This window comes from Penicillium antarcticum (assembly GCF_028974205.1).
Source record: "Penicillium antarcticum strain IBT 31339 chromosome Unknown utg000008l_segment0_segment0, whole genome shotgun sequence".
Classification (NCBI taxonomy): Eukaryota; Fungi; Ascomycota; class Eurotiomycetes; order Eurotiales; family Aspergillaceae; genus Penicillium; species Penicillium antarcticum.
In genome coordinates this window covers 771,373-790,419 of record NW_026695306.1, presented here as the reverse complement: position 1 = coordinate 790,419, position 19,047 = coordinate 771,373, and the positions used below count along the sequence as shown (strand labels likewise).

The 19,047-nt window shown below is 47.8% G+C and overlaps 6 protein-coding genes across 6 annotated transcripts; 2 read left to right on the top strand and 4 right to left on the bottom strand.

Moving 5' to 3' along the window:
* Positions 1-15: 15 nt before the first annotated feature.
* Positions 16-1,233, top strand: N7508_007826 (2,4,5-trihydroxytoluene oxygenase; the record flags this gene model as incomplete). Its single annotated transcript, XM_058465890.1, has 4 exons — positions 16-211; positions 260-407; positions 466-700; positions 751-1,233. The coding sequence occupies 4 exons, from the start codon at positions 16-18 to the stop codon at positions 1,231-1,233; spliced, it is 1,062 nt and encodes a 353-aa protein (XP_058317218.1).
* Positions 1,234-1,988: 755 nt separating this feature from the next.
* N7508_007825 (monooxygenase) lies at positions 1,989-4,148 on the top strand (the record flags this gene model as incomplete). Its single annotated transcript, XM_058465889.1, has 6 exons — positions 1,989-2,217; positions 2,280-2,359; positions 2,407-2,693; positions 2,749-3,066; positions 3,127-3,269; positions 3,325-4,148. 6 exons carry the CDS (start codon positions 1,989-1,991, stop codon positions 4,146-4,148), a joined length of 1,881 nt encoding a protein of 626 aa, XP_058317217.1.
* Positions 4,149-5,310: 1,162 nt separating this feature from the next.
* On the bottom strand, positions 5,311-6,662 carry N7508_007824 (aminotransferase class I/II-fold pyridoxal phosphate-dependent enzyme; the record flags this gene model as incomplete). Its single annotated transcript, XM_058465888.1, has 3 exons — positions 5,311-5,730; positions 5,790-5,932; positions 6,002-6,662. The coding sequence occupies 3 exons, from the start codon at positions 6,660-6,662 to the stop codon at positions 5,311-5,313; spliced, it is 1,224 nt and encodes a 407-aa protein (XP_058317216.1).
* A 3,406-nt stretch (positions 6,663-10,068) lies between these two features.
* On the bottom strand, positions 10,069-13,987 carry N7508_007823 (hybrid sensor histidine kinase/response regulator; the record flags this gene model as incomplete). The annotated part of the gene is made up of 5 exons (XM_058465887.1): positions 10,069-10,280; positions 10,343-12,099; positions 12,186-13,468; positions 13,528-13,669; positions 13,788-13,987. The coding sequence occupies 5 exons, from the start codon at positions 13,985-13,987 to the stop codon at positions 10,069-10,071; spliced, it is 3,594 nt and encodes a 1,197-aa protein (XP_058317215.1).
* Positions 13,988-14,870: 883 nt separating this feature from the next.
* On the bottom strand, positions 14,871-16,496 carry lys9 (saccharopine dehydrogenase (NADP+, L-glutamate-forming); the record flags this gene model as incomplete). The annotated part of the gene is made up of 5 exons (XM_058465886.1): positions 14,871-15,825; positions 15,877-15,881; positions 15,934-16,220; positions 16,289-16,342; positions 16,445-16,496. 5 exons carry the CDS (start codon positions 16,494-16,496, stop codon positions 14,871-14,873), a joined length of 1,353 nt encoding a protein of 450 aa, XP_058317214.1.
* A 983-nt stretch (positions 16,497-17,479) lies between these two features.
* On the bottom strand, positions 17,480-18,786 carry N7508_007821 (undecaprenyl diphosphate synthase family protein; the record flags this gene model as incomplete). The annotated part of the gene is made up of 2 exons (XM_058465885.1): positions 17,480-18,475; positions 18,562-18,786. The coding sequence occupies 2 exons, from the start codon at positions 18,784-18,786 to the stop codon at positions 17,480-17,482; spliced, it is 1,221 nt and encodes a 406-aa protein (XP_058317213.1).
* Positions 18,787-19,047: the final 261 nt, after the last annotated feature.

Sequence of the window (19,047 nt, the reverse complement as noted above, 5' to 3'; positions counted from 1 at the left end):
TTTACAATGTCCAACATGGAAGCCAGCCAAATCAAGCCCAATAGTGGCGCCACAGTCCCCGATGTGGTCGCCGTTGGAGAAGAAAGTGAAACACAAAAAGCCTGGATTGAGAAGCGAAAGATCAACCCTGATAACCGCATTCATGTCAAAAAGCTGTCCCACATGCGATACCAACACCCTGACCTTGAAGAGATCCATCAATTCATGACCGGTATATTAAGCATCCCGTTACTTGGTCAGTGTTAGCTGACAAATCTAGATTTTGGAATGCAAGTTGCAAAGAAAACCGATGATGAGATTTGGTACCGGGGATACGGATCTGATCAATACGTCTACTATGCGCGGAAAGGACCGAAGCAGTTCCTAGGGGGCACCTTTGAGGCTTTGAGCCAACGAGACTTCAACCAGTGAGTAAATTTGACCTTGTTGGGAGAAACATGCGTTTGACATCTCTTGTTTCCTTAGAGCAGCGAGTCTGCCAACAGCCGGTGCAGTCCAGGATCTTGGCGACGCACCAGGTGGCGGTTCTCTAGTGACCATTACCGACCCCGAAGGGTTCCCCATAAACTTGGTTTTCGGACAAAAGCCTCTAGATGTACAGGTCGAGCATCCTGAGAAGGTCGTATTGAATTACACCGGAGAAAAAGCCCGCCGTCGTGAATTTAACCGGTTTGAGCCAGGCCCAGCAGCTGTCCACAAAGTATGTCGGAATTCATACCAATAAAACTAATTTATACTGACCTTTTCAAGCTCGGTCATTTCGGATTATGCACACAAAAGTTTGAAGCACAAGTCGAGTTCTACACTTCAACCTTCAATATTGTCCCTACCGACCTGCTATACATCGAAAAGGACGGCCAGAAGATAACCGTGAGCATGTTCGCCCACATAGATCTGGGCAGCTCTCTCACAGATCACCACTCGTTTTTCTTGAGTGCAAATCCCGGTGCTGCACATGTCCACCACTGTTCCTTCGAGGTGGATGATTACGACACCCAACATCTAGGCCACCAATGGCTTGCTCAGAAGGGATACAAATCTGTCTGGGGAATCGGCCGTCATGTTCTTGGATCGCAGATCTTCGATTATTGGTGGGATACTACTGGCAACATGGTTGAGCATTACGCCGATGGTGATTTGGTGAATGAGGATACGCCAATTGGGCATGTGCAAGCTGGGAGTGAGTCTCTTGCTGTGTGGGGACCTGAGGTGCCGGCGAGCTTCTTGCAGTAGTTTACTTTGTACTTTTGCTTCGCTTTTGTAGTCTCTTTCAGGTACTAGCTATTTTTGAGTCAATGATAAGGGGTTGTGAATTTCCTTATACATATAGCAGAACAGGTCGTCTATTTTTGTTGCTTTAAGTGAGCACGATGGCAGTCTGGCATAGCAGACGGGTCAACACCAACGAAAATATCACACAGAATCCACTCCCATGGCCTGAAGTAGACGTAGAAAGTAGTCTCTGAAGGCGTAGATCGTACTGAGCCTGATGCTATATCATGAATCAAGAAGTCTGGTGAAAAATGTAGTCATATTGGATGGCTGTATGATGATTCTCTCTCTTGTGTGAGAAGACTGTATATCTGATGAAGCGTTTGTGATACCTCAGGCCACTGATGGGCTACTGTCACTGGTTCCACTACTACAATACCTAAGATTGTCAGAAATTCGACATTCGGGTATAAGAAAACACCCTACATCCGAGATCCACTCTTGCCACTGCGACCGCTGAATTTCATGCTCGGATATATGCTGATCATGCAACCGATGTGAATATGTTCTCGGCGTGAAGGAGGGGCCTAATTATGTGTGCCGGAGGGGCCTAAGTATGTGAGCCGAATACATAGACCCCACATTTCGGATATCCCTTAACTAGATCAATAAATTTGGATCACCTTCATCTGAGTAACTTACATACTCTAATGACCAGTCGTTTATCTGGTTAGGACTGTCATTACCCAAGAACCATTACTGTCACGGATGGTAAAATGCCTTCTCAACAAGTATGGGAGACCACAGACGTGTTGATATGCGGTTGTGGCCCTACCGGAGCTATGCTGTCGGCGTATTTGGGGAAACTGGGTGTTCAAAATGTTGTACTCGAGAAAGAGCCGACTATAACCACAGATCCGCGTGGGATTGCTCTTGATGATGACGGAATCCGGTTCATGCAAGGGCTCGGACTTTACGAGCACATCTTCACGAAGATTGGGTCTTGTTAGTACTGAAACAGTCATTCACATGCTGAAAATTCTTTTGAGCTGATTGTTCTTATCTAGGCATTTCCAAGGTTCGGTTCATCAGTGATGGGCAGCAGAACTTACACGCCAAACCTTTCCTTCATTTTGATACAGCTTCTGTAAGTGCATCTAGCTTTGTTGATGGACAGCTACTGATAACGCACAGAGCGAAGGAAATACAGGCCATGTCGGCGTTCTTGCTCACAAGCAGCCAGTTCTGGAGAAATATCTCCGATCAGCCGTGGAACGGTCCGATAAGGCCCAATTGCGAACCAGTTGCACATTGACCTCTATCAAAGAAGATGCGAACTGGGTATATGTGACCTACACAGATGGATCCGGCACCGAAAAAGGAATCCGAGCCCGATTCTTGGCTGCAGCAGATGGAAAGACAGGTTTCACACGAAAGAAGTACCTAGAGTCAAAGGGTATCAAATTGGAGTGGGCCGGGAAGTAAGCAGCTATTGCCTATCACCAAGCAATCTACGATCCCCTAACTTTCGTCTAGGTCCAGATACGAGGAGACTTGGGTGGCTCTCAACTGGAAAATGCGTCTTCCGACAAAGGAGACACACCCCTCATTTCCACTGTGGGATCTTGGATATACACCGGAAGATGTATACGATTTCTTTTTCCCCGCCGATTTCCGATTCCTCTGCAACCCGGATCGTCCGGCTGTATGTGGTCGGTTTGGACGCCCAGAAGACCGACTCTGGCGCTTTGAGTTTGTCATTACGGCCGATGAGAATGGCACGGAAATGGCTGCGTGGGAAAAAATCAAAGAAGTCGTTTTCCCGTACCTGACGCATGCTGGTAGTTGCTATGGGTATGTTATGAGATATTATAGGATCTGTGATTGTTTTCATTGGACTGACAGCGTACGCAGACTCATTGAGGATGTCCAGTTCCCGGAGGACTGTATTGAGGTCTTGCGATCGAGACCCTTTCGATTCTCTGCGAGGAGTTGCAATAAATGGGCTCTTGGACGAGTGATTCTGTGTGGCGATGCAGCTCACGTATTTCCACCGTGTAAGTCGATCGCATTTGATGATTGTTATTCCGCCCATTTAACAAATCTATCTAGTCGGAGGACAAGGAATTACATCTGGGTTCCGAGACGCCATTGCACTGGCTTGGCGCCTCAGTATTGCTTGCTCATCTCCCCAAGTGGATTATGAAAGCCTGTTCACCGGTTGGTATCTGGAACGAAAACAACAACTTGACAAATCACTAGCCTCTACTATCCGAAACGGTGACATGGTGAACGGGAAAAATCTCCAGCACACCCTCATCCGCGATTGGGGTATGTGGTTCCTCCAGCTGTTCCCCAGCTGGAAACACTGGCTTGAACAGGGCCCGCGATCTGACGGTCCGATTCGGTACACGCATTCAGCAGGAATGCCGTTTATGCCAGAGTATGATGGCGGGCTCTGCTTCCCACAGACATATTGCATTGGACTGGCTCCATATGCAACTGTGCAGTTCACGGACGATGTCATTTTCTCGAGGGGGAAGATATTTCACCTCGTCGTGTTGCTGAATGGTCTCGATGAGATGGACGCTGTGTCAGAAGAGCTTAACGATACCTATCGAACGGGATTGCTGTCCGCGGAAGATACTGTCTTCTTTGTTCCTCGTGCTCCAAACACCAGTTGTTCAACCTATAAGCAGGATGATAGGTGGGGTCGGGTATTTCGCACCGCCACGGGTGATGAGTTCGCGCAATCCTCACTCTGCACTGATCGCCCAGTACCTCGAGGGTATGATGAGAACCTCATGTGGAAGAGCGTTGGCGCTAAGCGGTATGTGATTGTGAGAATGGATCGTTTCATTTTTGCGGCATGCAATACCAAGGCCGACTTGGCCAAAGCCACATCCGGTCTTGCTCAGGTGCTTGGAAAACAATGACAATCCATTCAACTAGTGGCATCAGGTCATATGTCATGTCAATTGTTCATAACATAGCTTCATTTCAATCGGTTTCAAAAGTGTTAAAGTCTATCCTAAAACTTTCAGTTAGATTCCCCGTCAAATTGTAGTGAATGTTTTAGTGATACTGTAATAATATATGGCGACATTCTAGTAGTCCTCCATTTTGCTCTTGCGCAAGAGGGCATCCGCACGTCGAGGGATTTGATTAATGACATGGAGAATTTCTGCGCAACAGTCGGCGTAAGGCCTGGTGCTAAACTGGGTCACGAGCAGATAACATGCTAGGCATTGTTTCACCTTATAAGAAGGGCAAAATGTATCATAGAATGGGTACTGAAAAGAAAGGGGTAAATCTGACATTGATGGATGAGTGGACCCTACCTTAAGATATTTGCTACCAATGCCGTATGCAATAGGTAGAGCCTTTGCATCCGAGAGACTGAAAGTCTTTGGGCCGATCCGAACGATTTATCCATTATTTTCGTGAAGCCTCCAATAAAATTCTGGCGCGTCCCCTTTGGCGATCTTCCATGGACGGTAAAGGGGCTAGAACCGAGCGATGATGGGACAGGGGATGGATCTCAGGCCGGGTTTAAGAAGTGTGAATACGGATGATAGAAATATATAAAAGAGAGGACAGACAGCAAAAAGCAATGTTCAGCTATGGAAATGGTTGGAGAATGGGAGATTCTCTCCCATTAGCTCTGTAACTTGATTATGAAAAGAGGCCATACTATTTGCGTGTTGAACCGCTGTACGCAATGGACATGGTAGCTCAAAAGTGTCTTTTATTCCAAGCTCAGTCTCTATCACTGATTCGAAGGAGCTTATTCCACACACCAAGGTGGCGTCTGGGGAAGGTCCCGCTGGGCTATAAAACGGACCCTTGGATTTGCGGGACCTATGTTGCGTGGATACAAACGCATAAATTATAGAGCAATTTAACCCGAAAATTCAACTTCATTTCTGTCCACTTTTGAAGCATCAGTCCAAGAATCATAAAAAATGGCGCCTAATGGTCCCTTTCAAATGACCACGTAATGGTCTTGAACAGCTAGGCCACATAGCAAACACCCGAAAGCTGGGTTTCGGTTGGTACTCAAAGATTCCCAATCTTTTGTGGCTAATCAGGCAAGCCTTAATCAGAAAAGGCTGTGTTTTGATACATGTCTTCATCGGACACAAGACTGGCTGATTTCCCAAACTGGCCCCCTGAACGTTCCGACGACCATTCCATGATTACGTTTACGGCCCCCTCAATCTGGGCCACTGTATTGTCTGCATGAATGACCAGCCTGACTCGCTCCTTGTCTCGAGGCACGAGAGGGTAGAACACAGGATTGACCTGATAACCGGATTTCTGTAATTTCTTGGCCAGGCTGACTGCTTGTCCAAGTTCCGTGACGAGTGGGATAATTGGGGCATTGAATGACTCTGCATCCCAGGTCTTCTCGGTATGGAGGCTGATAATTCCACCGAATACACATTTTGCCCATTCGGAATGACCAGTGAGCGTTTCATAGAAATGGCGAATGTTATTGTGCAGACGAATTCGACGCTGGTTATCTGTTAGTACAACGTCTCTTATCTTCAACCTTTGTCACTTTGTAAACTAACATTTTCGCCTTCCTTGCTAGCTAGAACGGTGTATCCTGCCTTTACAGCCGCCAACGATGGAAATGCGGGAGCAGTAGAGAAAATCAGGCCTCTCGCATAGTTGATCAGATAGGAGCGGATGGAGGGGTTGGCAAGTACAGCAGCTAACGGTGGATTAGAAACTCTGGTACCAAAAGATGACTTCTTCAACAGAGCTTGTTTGGCAAACTTACCTCCAGTTGAGCCGAGCCCCTTACCACACGTGTGCAGTCTGATGGCAAACTCGTCCTCGAGGCCGTAATGACAGATAAATCCTGATCCGTTTTCACCGATCAAGCCATTTGAATGGGCTTCATCAATAGAAAAGGCTACATCACCTTGGGGTAGGATCTCTTTTGCCAACTTTACCATTTCATGGACAGGTGCCATATCGGCATCCATGCTGTAGAATGACTCAAGAGCAATGAATACCGTTTGTTCCCCATTCGCCACAGTTGGAAACTCCTGACGTATGTCCAAGAGACACTCTCGAAGGGACTTGCAGCTGTTATGGGCGAACATTCGAGTCATTGCTCTCCCATTGCGCATTCCGTCATGGATACTGGCATGGATGTACTCGTCGTAAACCACAACATCACCAGGCTGCGGAATAGTTGACCATATAGCCATATTGGCCTCATAGCCAGACGGAAAAAACAGTGCCGATTCTGCTCGATGGAACTGGGCCATATGGTCTTCCAGGTCCAGAAGGTACTGGGTAGACCCTTCAAATATCCGCGTGGATTTACTACCAACCTCAAAATGGGGATGATTGGCAAGTTCATCAAGAAACGCTGTACGCAGAACCCCGGACGAGGCTAGGGAAAGGGTATCATTCGAACCGAAGTCCACCATATGCGCGGTCTGCTGTGGATTTGCCGGCTCGATTAATCTCCCTTTTTCGCGACGATTCTCCAGAGTGGCTTGGACCTTCTGTGTCAGTCCATCTTCGGTGTGGATAGATCTCCGATGAGAGAACCTCTCTATTGGATTCAAGGCTCTACTGGTAGATTTTGAGACCGAAGATAAAATACCAGGACGGAGAGAGGTTATAGCCCTAGAAGGAGCAGCCAAAGGGCTTCTGGGAGGCATGATGAGACAGAATAGATTTATTGGTATAAGAGCGGTTGGATCTTTCTTGGTTCAAAATTTGCTACTTGGGATGGTCAGATGCCTTTATATAAGTTGTGGTCCAGAAAGCCCTAAGATCTTGCTCTCCCCAAACATCGCGACCAAATGCAGACTAACGTCAATCATTATACGACAGCGAGCACATAGCCTGCTGTTCCTTTCGCTTTCGGATATGTGTTATGTCATAGATTGTCATATGTACTTAGGAATTCCCTGTTGTAGCCATGAGATGAGTCTGTGCTCAGACTCTGGAGAAGGGCCTCAAGGAAGATCTTCATCGCATCATATTTGACTTTAAACAGACAATGTATTCCAGATTGAATCTGGTTCTTGGCACATGGGCGTATGAAACTCCAAGTGATGATTCGCTGGATTCTCCAACGGCCGATTTCGCACGCACTGTGGCCTACCCAATAGGGGCCCAGCCTGACTTCAGCCTAATGTCGTGAAACCATGCACAGATCTCTTCAAAAAGCCTGAAGTTATCAAGGCAGATGACATCTGAAGCACCTGAGAGGATCCGGAAATTAATTTAGACAGGCGTGGTAAATTGTGAATGTCACCAATTGCAAAGAAAATATTGTCAAGCAACGATCAGCACAACTCTACACGGGATTTGATCTAAACAAATCAAATTAATCGCTGTCATGTATGACACTGATTTAGTCTGAAATCTAGAAGATGGGATTGACTGAAGAGTAGCTTCAAATTGGATGCGCTGAACAGCTGAGTGAGGGAGTCAATTAAGACTGGATTTGTCCGCCTTGGTGAGAATTACTGATTGCCAAGCCCGCATATCGTCGAGAAATACTGTGAATCAGGGCCATAGAGCTTGCTACCAGGAAATAAATACTCGTAGATAAACACCTGCAACATCTATAGAAGCCACCTTGCCATGACTAGCATTCTGACGTGGTGAAGATTAAGCTTTCGTCCGAGAGGCTCGACTTGATTTGAATATGATACTTTGAAGCTGTGTATTGATAAGTCGACGCCGCTTGGATCCCCCGAATGCAACATTGGCAGATGGTGCTCCATGCTCTCGATACTCTCACAATACATCAAAGTATGGACTTCAGCCAGTAAATTGACAAGGTTTCGGTCCGATGCATTCGGCATCTTGCGGTCCGAACACGGGCTTCATCGCTTGCGATCTAGTCTTAAACGCCTAGAATACCATTGCACCTATCACGATTCTGCAATAGAAGGCAGTGTGAGTACTGTTGGTCACAAAACTTACCTCTACATGGCAAGGGAAATTTTATACCTGTTGAATGAGGTAGGAATCCATCAAATCTTGTTGGTCCTGGTTGGGCTTGTCGTCGACGATATACTCGAGAACAGCTTCAACTAACCCTTTGATCTCTTCACGATTCGTGTGGAGGCAGTCGCGATATTCTGCTCTCTATTTGTCGGTGAAAAGTTCCGAGTGCTCAGGTGCGTCTCTAGGGATGACACTAGCGAGTGGCGAAGAAAGCGGCGAAGAGGATAGAAGAATGCATTTTTTGGGACTTCGGCTCGAGGCCTTGGTAGGATAAAGAAACGGTTGAAATGAGAAAGATGCTTTTAGAGGACAGCGATGTCCCTGAGAATTATATACATGTCCACTTTGATCACAACTTGATTCTCAGGCCGGGGCCAGCTAGCAACCTGGGGAGACATTGCCAATTAGGGTGAGGGCTCATATGCAGCCAAGCTATAGTAGGTGGATCCACGACGACTCATTATGAAGATCTCCTTGCACTATAAATCTTGACTAGGGAATGCAAAATGGATCGACAGTGAGATCACCAATGATCCATCCTACAGGACATCAAGCTGAAATCTTGGCATGGCCAGAAAGGAATCCTCCTAGAACAAAAAGGCTGAGTATATACCGGATTATAGTATCCATCGTCCTCTGATGTAGTAGCAAGTGACACGCTACGATGGTTGAACATGAATGAATCGAGGTCACTGAAAATTCGAAGTGTAGATCCCGTCGATCGCCGAAATCATCCGCGATAAATTATTGATCATGAAGATCATGAGGTGCAGTACACAGTACTGCTGAATCAGACGCACGCTTGAAGCCTTTTGACTAGGATTACAATAAAAATCCGAGTGAATAAAACATACAATGTGTGCAAGTAAGTAACGTATTCCACCACCCAGTGGCCCACGCGGGCGAGTGGTCCTGCTGATTACACGCCTTGAAGTCGATAAATTACAATCCTTAACTCCTACATTCAAAGTCTAATAGTAAATTTAACTTTGCGAAAACACTACAAGTAAGGGTTCAATTAAGTTATGTCTCACACACCTTAGACTATTTTGAGACCTCACTGTCCAGTTATATAGAGTTGTAGACCAAAAGGTAAAAATGCGACGTATTTTAGGGTAATATCGTCAACTTTGATTCACTCCATACATAACTGATATAGCTACCTATGCTTAACATGGTAATATACTAGTCTTACATTTCGAATCATAGAAAGGATTGTTTGTTGAGATGTATGATCATGAAATCTCAATTTCTCAGGTGGTGTTGTAGCTGGACCACATGGTCGTGGATTACGTTACTGCAGCTGTCCAGGGAGGGAGGGGGCGTACTTCACACCCTTGACCTCCCTAGAATGAGGACGGGCTATACTCCAGATTTATGTACATGTCTGGGCGCTAGGGTGGAACTCCAAGATCAATTCTTCAGATAGCCCGTCAAGCGCTCCTTGGACTGACGCGTGGGTTTGGGGTTTGGGATGCTCGAGGGGAGGTCCTAGGTGGCAACTGCACAGTAATTTGACCAGTCCGATCCAAGGTGGTGGGGGATTGCTATTAGAGTGCTGCTAGGTTTGTGAGTACATATGGTGCAGATGCAAAGCATGTGTGCCACATTGAAGCCACATGTCCTAACACGTTCATGTCTTCGTGGTATTGCCCTTGCCTATTTCGTTCGTAGGGTGAAGCAAGGCGATGTGTGGGCACCAAGGCAAGTAATTAAATCTTTTCTGACTGGAATAATGCGTTATAGATGTTCAATGCCCTAAATCACCTGTCCATGTCCACGAACACACGAAGCAAACTCATCAAAGTAGCGCAAATCGTTATTGGTGTCGAAACCAACGATAGTTTCTTATGACTGAAGTTTCTTTCACTCATCAACCAGTCCCAAAATGATCTTGAAAGAAATCGGCTTCGCAAGGAAAACGTTGACACCAGCTGCATAAGCGTTCTTGATATGCTCATCAGATCCAAGAGCAGTAAGCGCAATGATGGTGGCCGGCGATTTCTCTCCTCGCGCTGCTTCTATTGATCTAATTGCCCGTGTTGCTTCGAACCCGTCAATGACCGGCATAGACATGTCTGATTGTACTCATATTAGCATGGCGCCGAAATTAATCGATGTGGGAGATAGAAAGACTCACCCATGAAAATGTATTTATAGCCACTAGACATGTTCTGTACTGCCTTGATGGCTTCTTCTCCATTCATGGCTGTGTCTAGGATTTGTGGCTTTATTCGGGATATGTATTTCTCGAGAAGAGCGAGGTTGATTGCGTTATCATCCACCAAAAGGATCTTGATGCCATCCTTTGTCTCGGTAGTTGGTGAAATGTGAGTGCGGCTAATACCATGCGTAACCTTAGCTATGGAATCGCCTTTCGTCGATGGTAGACTGTGCGTCGGATTGTGTGTTGTGATGTGCCGATGTTGCGTTATTTCGGTGCCGAACTCAGGGTCTGGCACAGAGCGCACTGTGACTTGCGCCAGATTAAGTGCTTTTTCATGCGCATCGGGCAATATGGACTGTTTTGAGGCCTGCTCAGGCTCAGATAGATGCGTTGTGGGTACATTATGTAAGTCTTTGTGCAGTCCGGGATTTTGGGTTAACGCAATGTTTTTGACAGAGTCAAGCAGCGTCCGGGCTAGTTGATGAGGACCACACGGAAGATTAAGCCATACCGTGTTGGAAGATAGCATGTTCGCTGCAGTCATCGTTGAGCGCGCACGAGATGCTCGATGACATAAGACAAGAATTAAAGCTTGACTTTGTGCATTCTCGACAAGATTCAAGTGACGCTCATCGACGACTACTAGATTAACGGGCTTTGAGGACTCGCTTTTTTCGATCTTCATTCCAAACCACTCTGTCAGGTAATGTCTGATCATATGATTTGAAGGAGGCATGCTGGATGGTGGATCTTGGACAGTGATGAACCGCAGAGCCTTCCCTTCAAGTTCTGTCCTCACTCGTTTGATAAGATCTGATGGACGTGGTAAAGGATCAGAAATCGATGAGTGGGCTTCAATCTGCTCATGGTGTTGAGGTTCTGCAAGGGGGAAGGTCATCTTTACGGTTGTGCCAACCCCAAGCTGACTTTTGATTGAGATGTTACCACCAAGAGACCGAAGGATGTCACGGACGAGTGCAAGGCCAAGCCCTGTTCCCGGAGACAAGGCGTCTTCCTGTGAAAATGGCGTGAAGATTTTGGAACGAAGGTATTCGTCTGAGATGCCTTGTCCCGTGTCGGAGACTGTTAGAACGAGTACCGGGGAATCAATGGTATCGGGCGATGTCTGGCGATTGGATCCTTTGGCTTTTCGTTGTATTTCAAGACGAAGAGAAACAGTTCCTTGCTGGGTGTATTTCAACGCATTTCCGACGACATTCATAACAACACGTCGTAATGCCCCTGATTCTAGTACGAACTCCCAGTCTTGGGGTGCAGCATCAATTGAAACGTCAATTTTTGCAGTGTTAGAAACTTCTGTTGTCCCGTTACAGTATGCCGTTGAACCCGATGACCATTTCCCAGGTTCCCTGCTGCCATTCACCATGGCGTTCGACAACATATGTCCCGAATAGACACTCTCGATGACATCTTCAATGATTGCGACGACATCGACCAATTTGAGAATACGCAATAGCTGCGCTTTTGGATTCTCATTGCTAGACTCCTGATCGGTCTTTGAACGAGGAGAACCTGGACGGGATCGGTGTCGCTTGCTCTCAAAGGAATTGATTTTGGTAAAATCTAGAATCTGCTCGAAGGTATCAAGCAGAGTTTGGCCACAGGCACGAATAGTATCAAGTAGTCTCCGTGCGAATTCTGACTCGACATACTCGGCTAGAAATTCATTGGCAGCTAAAATTCCATGGAGCGGACTGCGTAGTTCGTGTCTTTAATATTATTCTTGTCAGATACATCCATGATATAGCGTGAAGAGCAAAGAGAATGAGAATGAGAATGGGAATCTGTCACTCACGAAATGGTACTGATGAAGTCATCCTTTTTCTTGTTAGACTCTTGACTTTGAATACGGCTGTACTCGACCATCAAGGATGAGCCCAACCCGAATAGTCCACCAAGCTCAACATGGGCACTAAAGACGCGGTTTTCCAGGCAACTCCAACCGAAGCAGCCACCAAACCATCTAGAATTAAGGGAGTCCCAGAGTGGAACGAAGATTATTCTTGTTGCATTGGGGAAATATTGCTTCAAGGCATTTAGATCCTTCTCACGTAGTGGACCGGTTGACTGTGGGTGCGCAGACAGCGGTGGAGGAAGCCCAAGTGCGTCTTTCTGACTCCCTGTACTGGCTGTATCTTCATCGGAAGAAAAGGCCGTTCCGTCTTGGTGGAAATACCAAAGCCCACCGCGTCGGTAACGGTGCAGCATTCGGCGGGCAAAGTATAGATCTATCTGTGGGGCTGGAGCTGGATGGGACACCCCGTTACTGACGTGAGATTCTGTTTCTGACATCGCCCGAATATTGGCCAGTTTTCGTTTCTGGCCTTGCTCCTGGTCCAGAATATTGTTAGAGTCAAGCTCGGCGCGTTCGCTTGCATCGAAGATGACGATGCCGCCGTCTTTCCCTAGATCTAGACTCTGCCGCATGAGATTGGCAGCACGTTGAAACGTCTGTTGTGTCCTGTCTCTAGTCTGGCCTTGTGGTGACTTTGGTGTTTGTGGGTTTGGAAGTTCGCGCCCTAGAGGCGCGGAGGGGTCAAAACTGGACGATACATCCTCGGCGATACTGTTTATTTGATTTGGCGAACGCACTAATAGGTTTATGCTGCTGGCCGTAAAATATGAAGCATTAAGCTCGCGCTCCAAGTTTGGATGCGGACTCGGTGTAAGTAAAGAATCCTGGCTCGACAGGCCAAGGCTCTGATATGCTGGTCTCTGAGAGGTTTCAAAGCTGCTTTCTCCTTGTACAAATGAGTTCAGTCCGGAAAGTAGTTTGCTAAAGCGCTTTGCTTCTAGTGAGTGGCGCGACGCTTCCATGTAATCGATGACAGCATCTGCTATAGTCCCAAGGGTTTCTTTGTGGGAGTCGGTCAAAGACAGGTCAGGCCGAGGATCAATCACATATAAACTGCCAATGTTGATTCCGTTTCTGGTCATTAATGGGGTCCCTGCATAATAGCGGAAGTGAGGAGGCCCAGCCACACAGGGTATGTCGCGAAAAGTAGGATGATTTTTTAGATCATTCACGACAAAGAATGGGTATTTTTCCTTGGAAGTGGACTTCAAAGTGATGGTTTTCTGCCAAGAGATGAATCAGCATAATGATTGATGATAGAACGCATATCATAAATTATCACCTCGCATAAAGTGCCCGCGACAGGGCCATGCCCGCAGCCCATCCAGAGACCATCCCCATCATCGCCATAGACATCAGTTCTGCCTAGATTTAACGACTGCGATGCTTCGGCAGCGACATAGAGCGTTTCCCTGTCTATCAAACTATTTCAAGTTTTAGCAATGATCTGCAACAGCCCCCAATTTGTCAAGAATCCGCCGAAAACGACGGTTATAAACTCCACAGACTCCCCAGACTCCTCCACTTCGCAGTGGAACATACCTGATGATGGCCCGCTGAGCCCCCAACTTTATCGCCGCAAGTTGAGCCAAAGCAGTTAACACCAAATTGGGACTGACTTTGTTCGAAGATTTGGCAGTAGAGCATTCGTCAGTCGGAAGCAGCGCCGGGTTGTCAGGCTGAAAATAATGATACAATTCCCGCGCGCGACGGTCACCATCGAGTTCTGGAGAGCTGGCCATTCCGAGACAGTCCCCTCAAGCAAGATTGAACAGCTATATCTGCCCTGGTCCTTGAAAGGGAGCAGGAGTGAAGTGGCAAATTACAAGGTGAAAATACCCGCGATAGGATCAATTACGTCAAAAATGGCCGAGTCTCGAACCATGGATCCACAAAGTCTTGGCAAATGCGCTCTATTTGCTCTCTCGGGACTCTTCCCTTTTTCAACCCATGTTTTTAAGGTCTACTTTGTTACGGCAACCCCTATTTCGAGAGGCAGAGCTGGCAAAGTCACGCCCCACCAAGTTCCTAGGATATACTCGACTAATAGAGGCCCTCGCCCAACACGGGAACAAGATAGAAGTGGTGGTTGCTTGAAATTAGCGATGATTGATACCCAACTTCAAACATGTAAACCGACTATCACTGAAGGAAAAAAAAATTGAAAACTAGGCATTCAATAAAGAAAACTCGGACATGTGCTATATATTTCATGGAGTTCACAAGCATATACTCAGTGCACGTTTCCCTCGGTGTGTATATGTACATATGTTGTCCGGGTGCGACATGCTAGTCTCCTAGTACAGCCGGGGCCGTAATATTGTATACAATGCCGCTAATTAAGCATTAACTGTTTTCTAGACGAAATTCTTTGCCCTACTTTAGCCTCTCTTCTTCAACTCTTTTTACCTCTTTTTTAAGTGCCTCACGTTGTAGTGGTTCGAAATGGTAGGTTCATCAAGTAGGAGCGTCAAAGAACTAATGACCTCTGTTATAGTCAATATGCTTCAACTCTACATAAGTCAATTTTTTTAGAAGTCCAAGCACATTGCATTGTCATTCGTCGTCTATTTCATTCCTAAACAATTTTTACTAGCCAGATATTTCTTACATCCGACTACACTCTTACAGAGTGCGCTCAATGAGCTCAATGCCGTAGTCCTCCTTGAGGGTCTTGATAAGAGGAGCACAGATCTCCATGTTCATAGGAGCAAGGACACCAGTCTGGCTGATGGTACCATCGAGAACCTGCTTAACAGCGACACCGCAGGGAACACCGACAAGCTTGGCCATGGCGGAGTAACCGGCGGGGTTACCGTACTCGCAGAGAGTAGAGGTGCGGGTCTCCTTGGAACCGTCCTTGTTCTCAATCTCGAACTTGTGCTGGAGCATGACGAGATCACGCTCCTCGGGACCGTACTGCATCTTCTTCTCAAGGGTAGCGCAGAGGGTGTCAAGGGCGTTGCCGCGGGGAGTGGTCTGCTCGTCGGAGAAGAGACCGATCCAGCGGAGACCGGAGAGGAGGCGGTCACGCTCCTCGTTGTTGGGGAAGCTGGTCTTGGAAGCGACGGCGGCCTGGAGGTCGTGCTCGGAGGAAGAGGTGGCGCCGAGGACCTGCTTGGTGGCCTCCTTCCAGGAGGTAGCGGTCTCGAAGACCTTGCTGGGGGCGTCGCTGAGGAAGCCGGTGTCGACGAGGACCTTGATCATCTCGGGGAAGCCCTGGTAACGGAGGGTACCGCGGACGACGGTCTGGGCCTCGGGGATCTCGTAACGCTCGCGGAAGGGAGTGGAGTCACGGTTGGGGTATCCGACGAACGCGAAGCCGGGGTAGATGAAGAAGGGCTTGGCGGCGGCCATCAGCTCGGGGCCGTCAATGCTGACGATCTTACCACCCTGGTAGATCTTCGCAGCGTTGCGGAGAGCGAGGAGTACACCACGGCTGGACCAGGAGAACTTGTAGCCCAGAGGGTTGTTGGAGCACTCGGGGGCGGGGAGACCACCACAGAAGGAGACAAAGCCGGTGACCTTGCCGCCAGCGGCGTGGACCTCGTTGATAGCCTTAACAGCGTAGAGGTGGTCACTGTGAAATGTTAGCGTCTGTCAGGGTTATATCATTGTGTGGTTTTCTTACAGGCCCTAGAATGAGTTAGCAGTGTTTCAAATATATCGGGCATAATTATGTACTTACAGGGTCAAGACCGATCTCGTTCATGACAGTGATACCGGCCTTCTTGCACTCCTCATCGAGCTCCATCATGGCGGGGGAGACGTAGGATGTGGTGACGACATTGGTCTTGGTGCGGATGGCAGACTTGATGACCTGGGCGTGGAAGGTGTAAGGGATCAGGGAGATGGCAACATCGGCCTGCTCGAGGGCCTTGTCAAGGGCAGCATCGTCGTTAACATCAAGGGCAATAGCCTTGGCGTTCTTGAAGCCTGAGGCGAGCTCCTTAGCGCTCTCGAGGGTACGGCAAGCTGTTTACGACATGGTCAGTGAGTGTTCTTCTTCCATTGATGCCATGAATGTTCTCCGAATTACTTACCAACAGTAACCTCGACATCAGCCTTGCTGAGAACCTCAACAGTGGGCTTGGTAACTATCCAAAGTCAACAGTTAGCGACTTCATGCCAATAGCAAGCCGATGCGGGGCACTCCGGCCATTGCGCATTGGACCTGGAAGTAGATAGAAGAGGCTTACCGAAACCCGAACCCAGAAGAAGGGCCTTGGAACCGGCGATTTGCTTGACCATTTTGACTCAATTGATTATAATAGAGGTGATTGGAGAATTCACATACTGAACCACCCCTCCTCTTCTTCCCCGATGTGCGGGTGACTCACCTGTCACGTGCCCCGATATCGGGTGAGGGGCCGTGCGGGTCTGTATCTATACATTCGAACTTCATAGAACTTGTCAACTGTGAGTCCAACAATTTAGCACTTGGATGAACTATTACCAGAAACAAGGACATGGTGTCTAGCCATGGTTACCAGCTTGCTCAATAAACTCAGTCAGGAACCGGACAAAGAAGCCCATGAGTCATTCCAAGCTACTACGTCGGGCGGAAGCCCGAAGGGTTGGCTCTTGCATTGTAGGTGTGCAGACATGGATGAGGACGGCTATAGATATATAGAGAAAGAGACGTGGGTTGAACGGAGATGGAAAAAGAAGAGAAATAAGCAGTTTTTGGATGGAATATTCTTACTTGTGGCTGTAATTGAAATGCCTTTTCATGCAAGTTTTACCTCGTCACTTAATCTAGCAAACATACTTGCTTGATTAACTAAGTTTGTTACCCGCGTCTGGAGATACATTTCTGCATGCGGTGGGAAATTATGACTACCTAGATAGCTAGATGTAAGGGTAGAAAACAGCCTGAAGTATACTTTGCTGCTACAAGTTCGGTTTGGAAGCCAACCCGGTCTGTGAAAGATGTGGGCATCGGAATGAACGGATAGTAAAAGTTCTGGTTCCTATAAAATAGCAAATTTACCATCGCCTACGGCAATCAACTCTTAAGTCCATATATGGCCATCATGATTAGAAGTACATATCTTCTATAGATCAATACAAAAAGGTATGTATGGGATGTCAATATCCAACAAGGATAAGGATATGCCGAAGTGTAATACCGCAAAACGCCGCAAGATGCTGAAAAGACAACAAGTTATAGATTATAAAAAAGAGGCAAAGAAAGAAAGAAAGAAAGTCAAACTCAGGGTATGGGTATATATCTAGATGCCTTTATCCTTGCCACCTTGGCGCAACAGCATAGCATCGAGGTCTTCCTCACTAGACTCAGGACTATCACCAGCAAAGTTGCCCTCTGCATCAGGGTCCTGCCGCGACTTGGAGATCCGTCGCTGCCAGCCGAGCATCACGGGCAGGAAATGCCACAGGTCGAATTCCGGCCACATTACATCCAGGAAGACAATTTCTGTGTTTTCGTGTGTTTGCCAGAGCATGAAGTCGCTTAAGCGTTCCACGCCCGATGTACGGATTAGGATGTCGAGGGGTGGTGTGCCCTTGGTCAACATGCGGTCGTTGAGGGTTTGGCGGGAGATTGTTTCAGGGGAGATATAGACTGGGCTGTCTGATTCCGCCGCGGCAGTCTGTGGTGAGCCCTTGTGAGGCTCTTGTTGGCCTCCCAGGTGGAGGGTTGTGGAGGATGAGAAGGAGGAACCGGACTCATAGACACGGTTAGTGCGGTCGTTTCGAGTAACTGAATCGTCATCCTGGGCCGAGGATCCAGATGTGGATTCCGAGTCGCTGGGTGTATCGTGTGTTTTCGAGCTGAGCGTCTGCGCGCGGATATTATGTGCAATATGGGATTCCGAGAAGGGTGTTCGGGATGCGGCGGCTGCGGAGCGGGCGTTTGGGATCGGCTTACTATAGTCGTCGACTGTGTCACGGATGGCGGTGGTGATTTCGTCGCGGGAGGTGTAGGGGAAGCAGATGTTCAGGACGCGGTCTCCGTTGCGGCTAGTCAGGTCGACGGCTCTATTGACAGCAGCCAGGACATCGGGCTTAAGGAGATCAAGGCGGCCCAGGACGCGGACCTTGGCGCCATATCGATCTAGCAGGTCGCCATGCTGGGCCATCTGTGACAGCTTCACCTTGGCCATTTCCATAAGCGCATCCACCTCGAATTTCGACCGTTTGAAGTTCTCGATGCTGAAGGCGTAGATCGTCACTACCTTTACACCACTTTTGTAACAGACTTCGAGGATCTGAAATAAGTAGTCGTTAGTATCAGATCACGAGGTAGGGGCCCTGCCTCAAGAGTCGAGTTGTCAAGTGGAAGGTCGCAACTCACCCTTGCCAAAGCCTCAAATCCCAAGTTGTGTCCCTCCACTGTTTCGATTCCATGAGAGCGGGCGAATCTCCTGTTCCCATCCATAACAAAGGCCACATGCTGAGGGATAGGGCCCTGCTGGAGCGCGCCGATCAGCAGGTCCTTCAGGTTCGTGATGGCGAACTCAACAGGCGGAGAGGCGAGAAACCAGTTCCGCAGTCGCGACATATGCATTGAACCCGCCATGATGTAATTCGAGATGAATCCCGCAGACTTGATTTCCAGACTCTCTGGAGAAGTCGGGGGAGTTGAATGGGGAGATCGGAGTGAGGCAGAAAGTGCACGGTTAGCGGCTGGGTGGACTCGGTCAAAGGCAACGTGTTCAATTATTTAAGAGAAAAGAAATAAGCTGCGATGCGAAACCGAGGAGGTTTGAACTGCATGTGAGGCGATGCTAGGCTGCACTGTTTTTTTTTTAGTTTTCCTGTTCTGGGCTTTTTGGCCCCT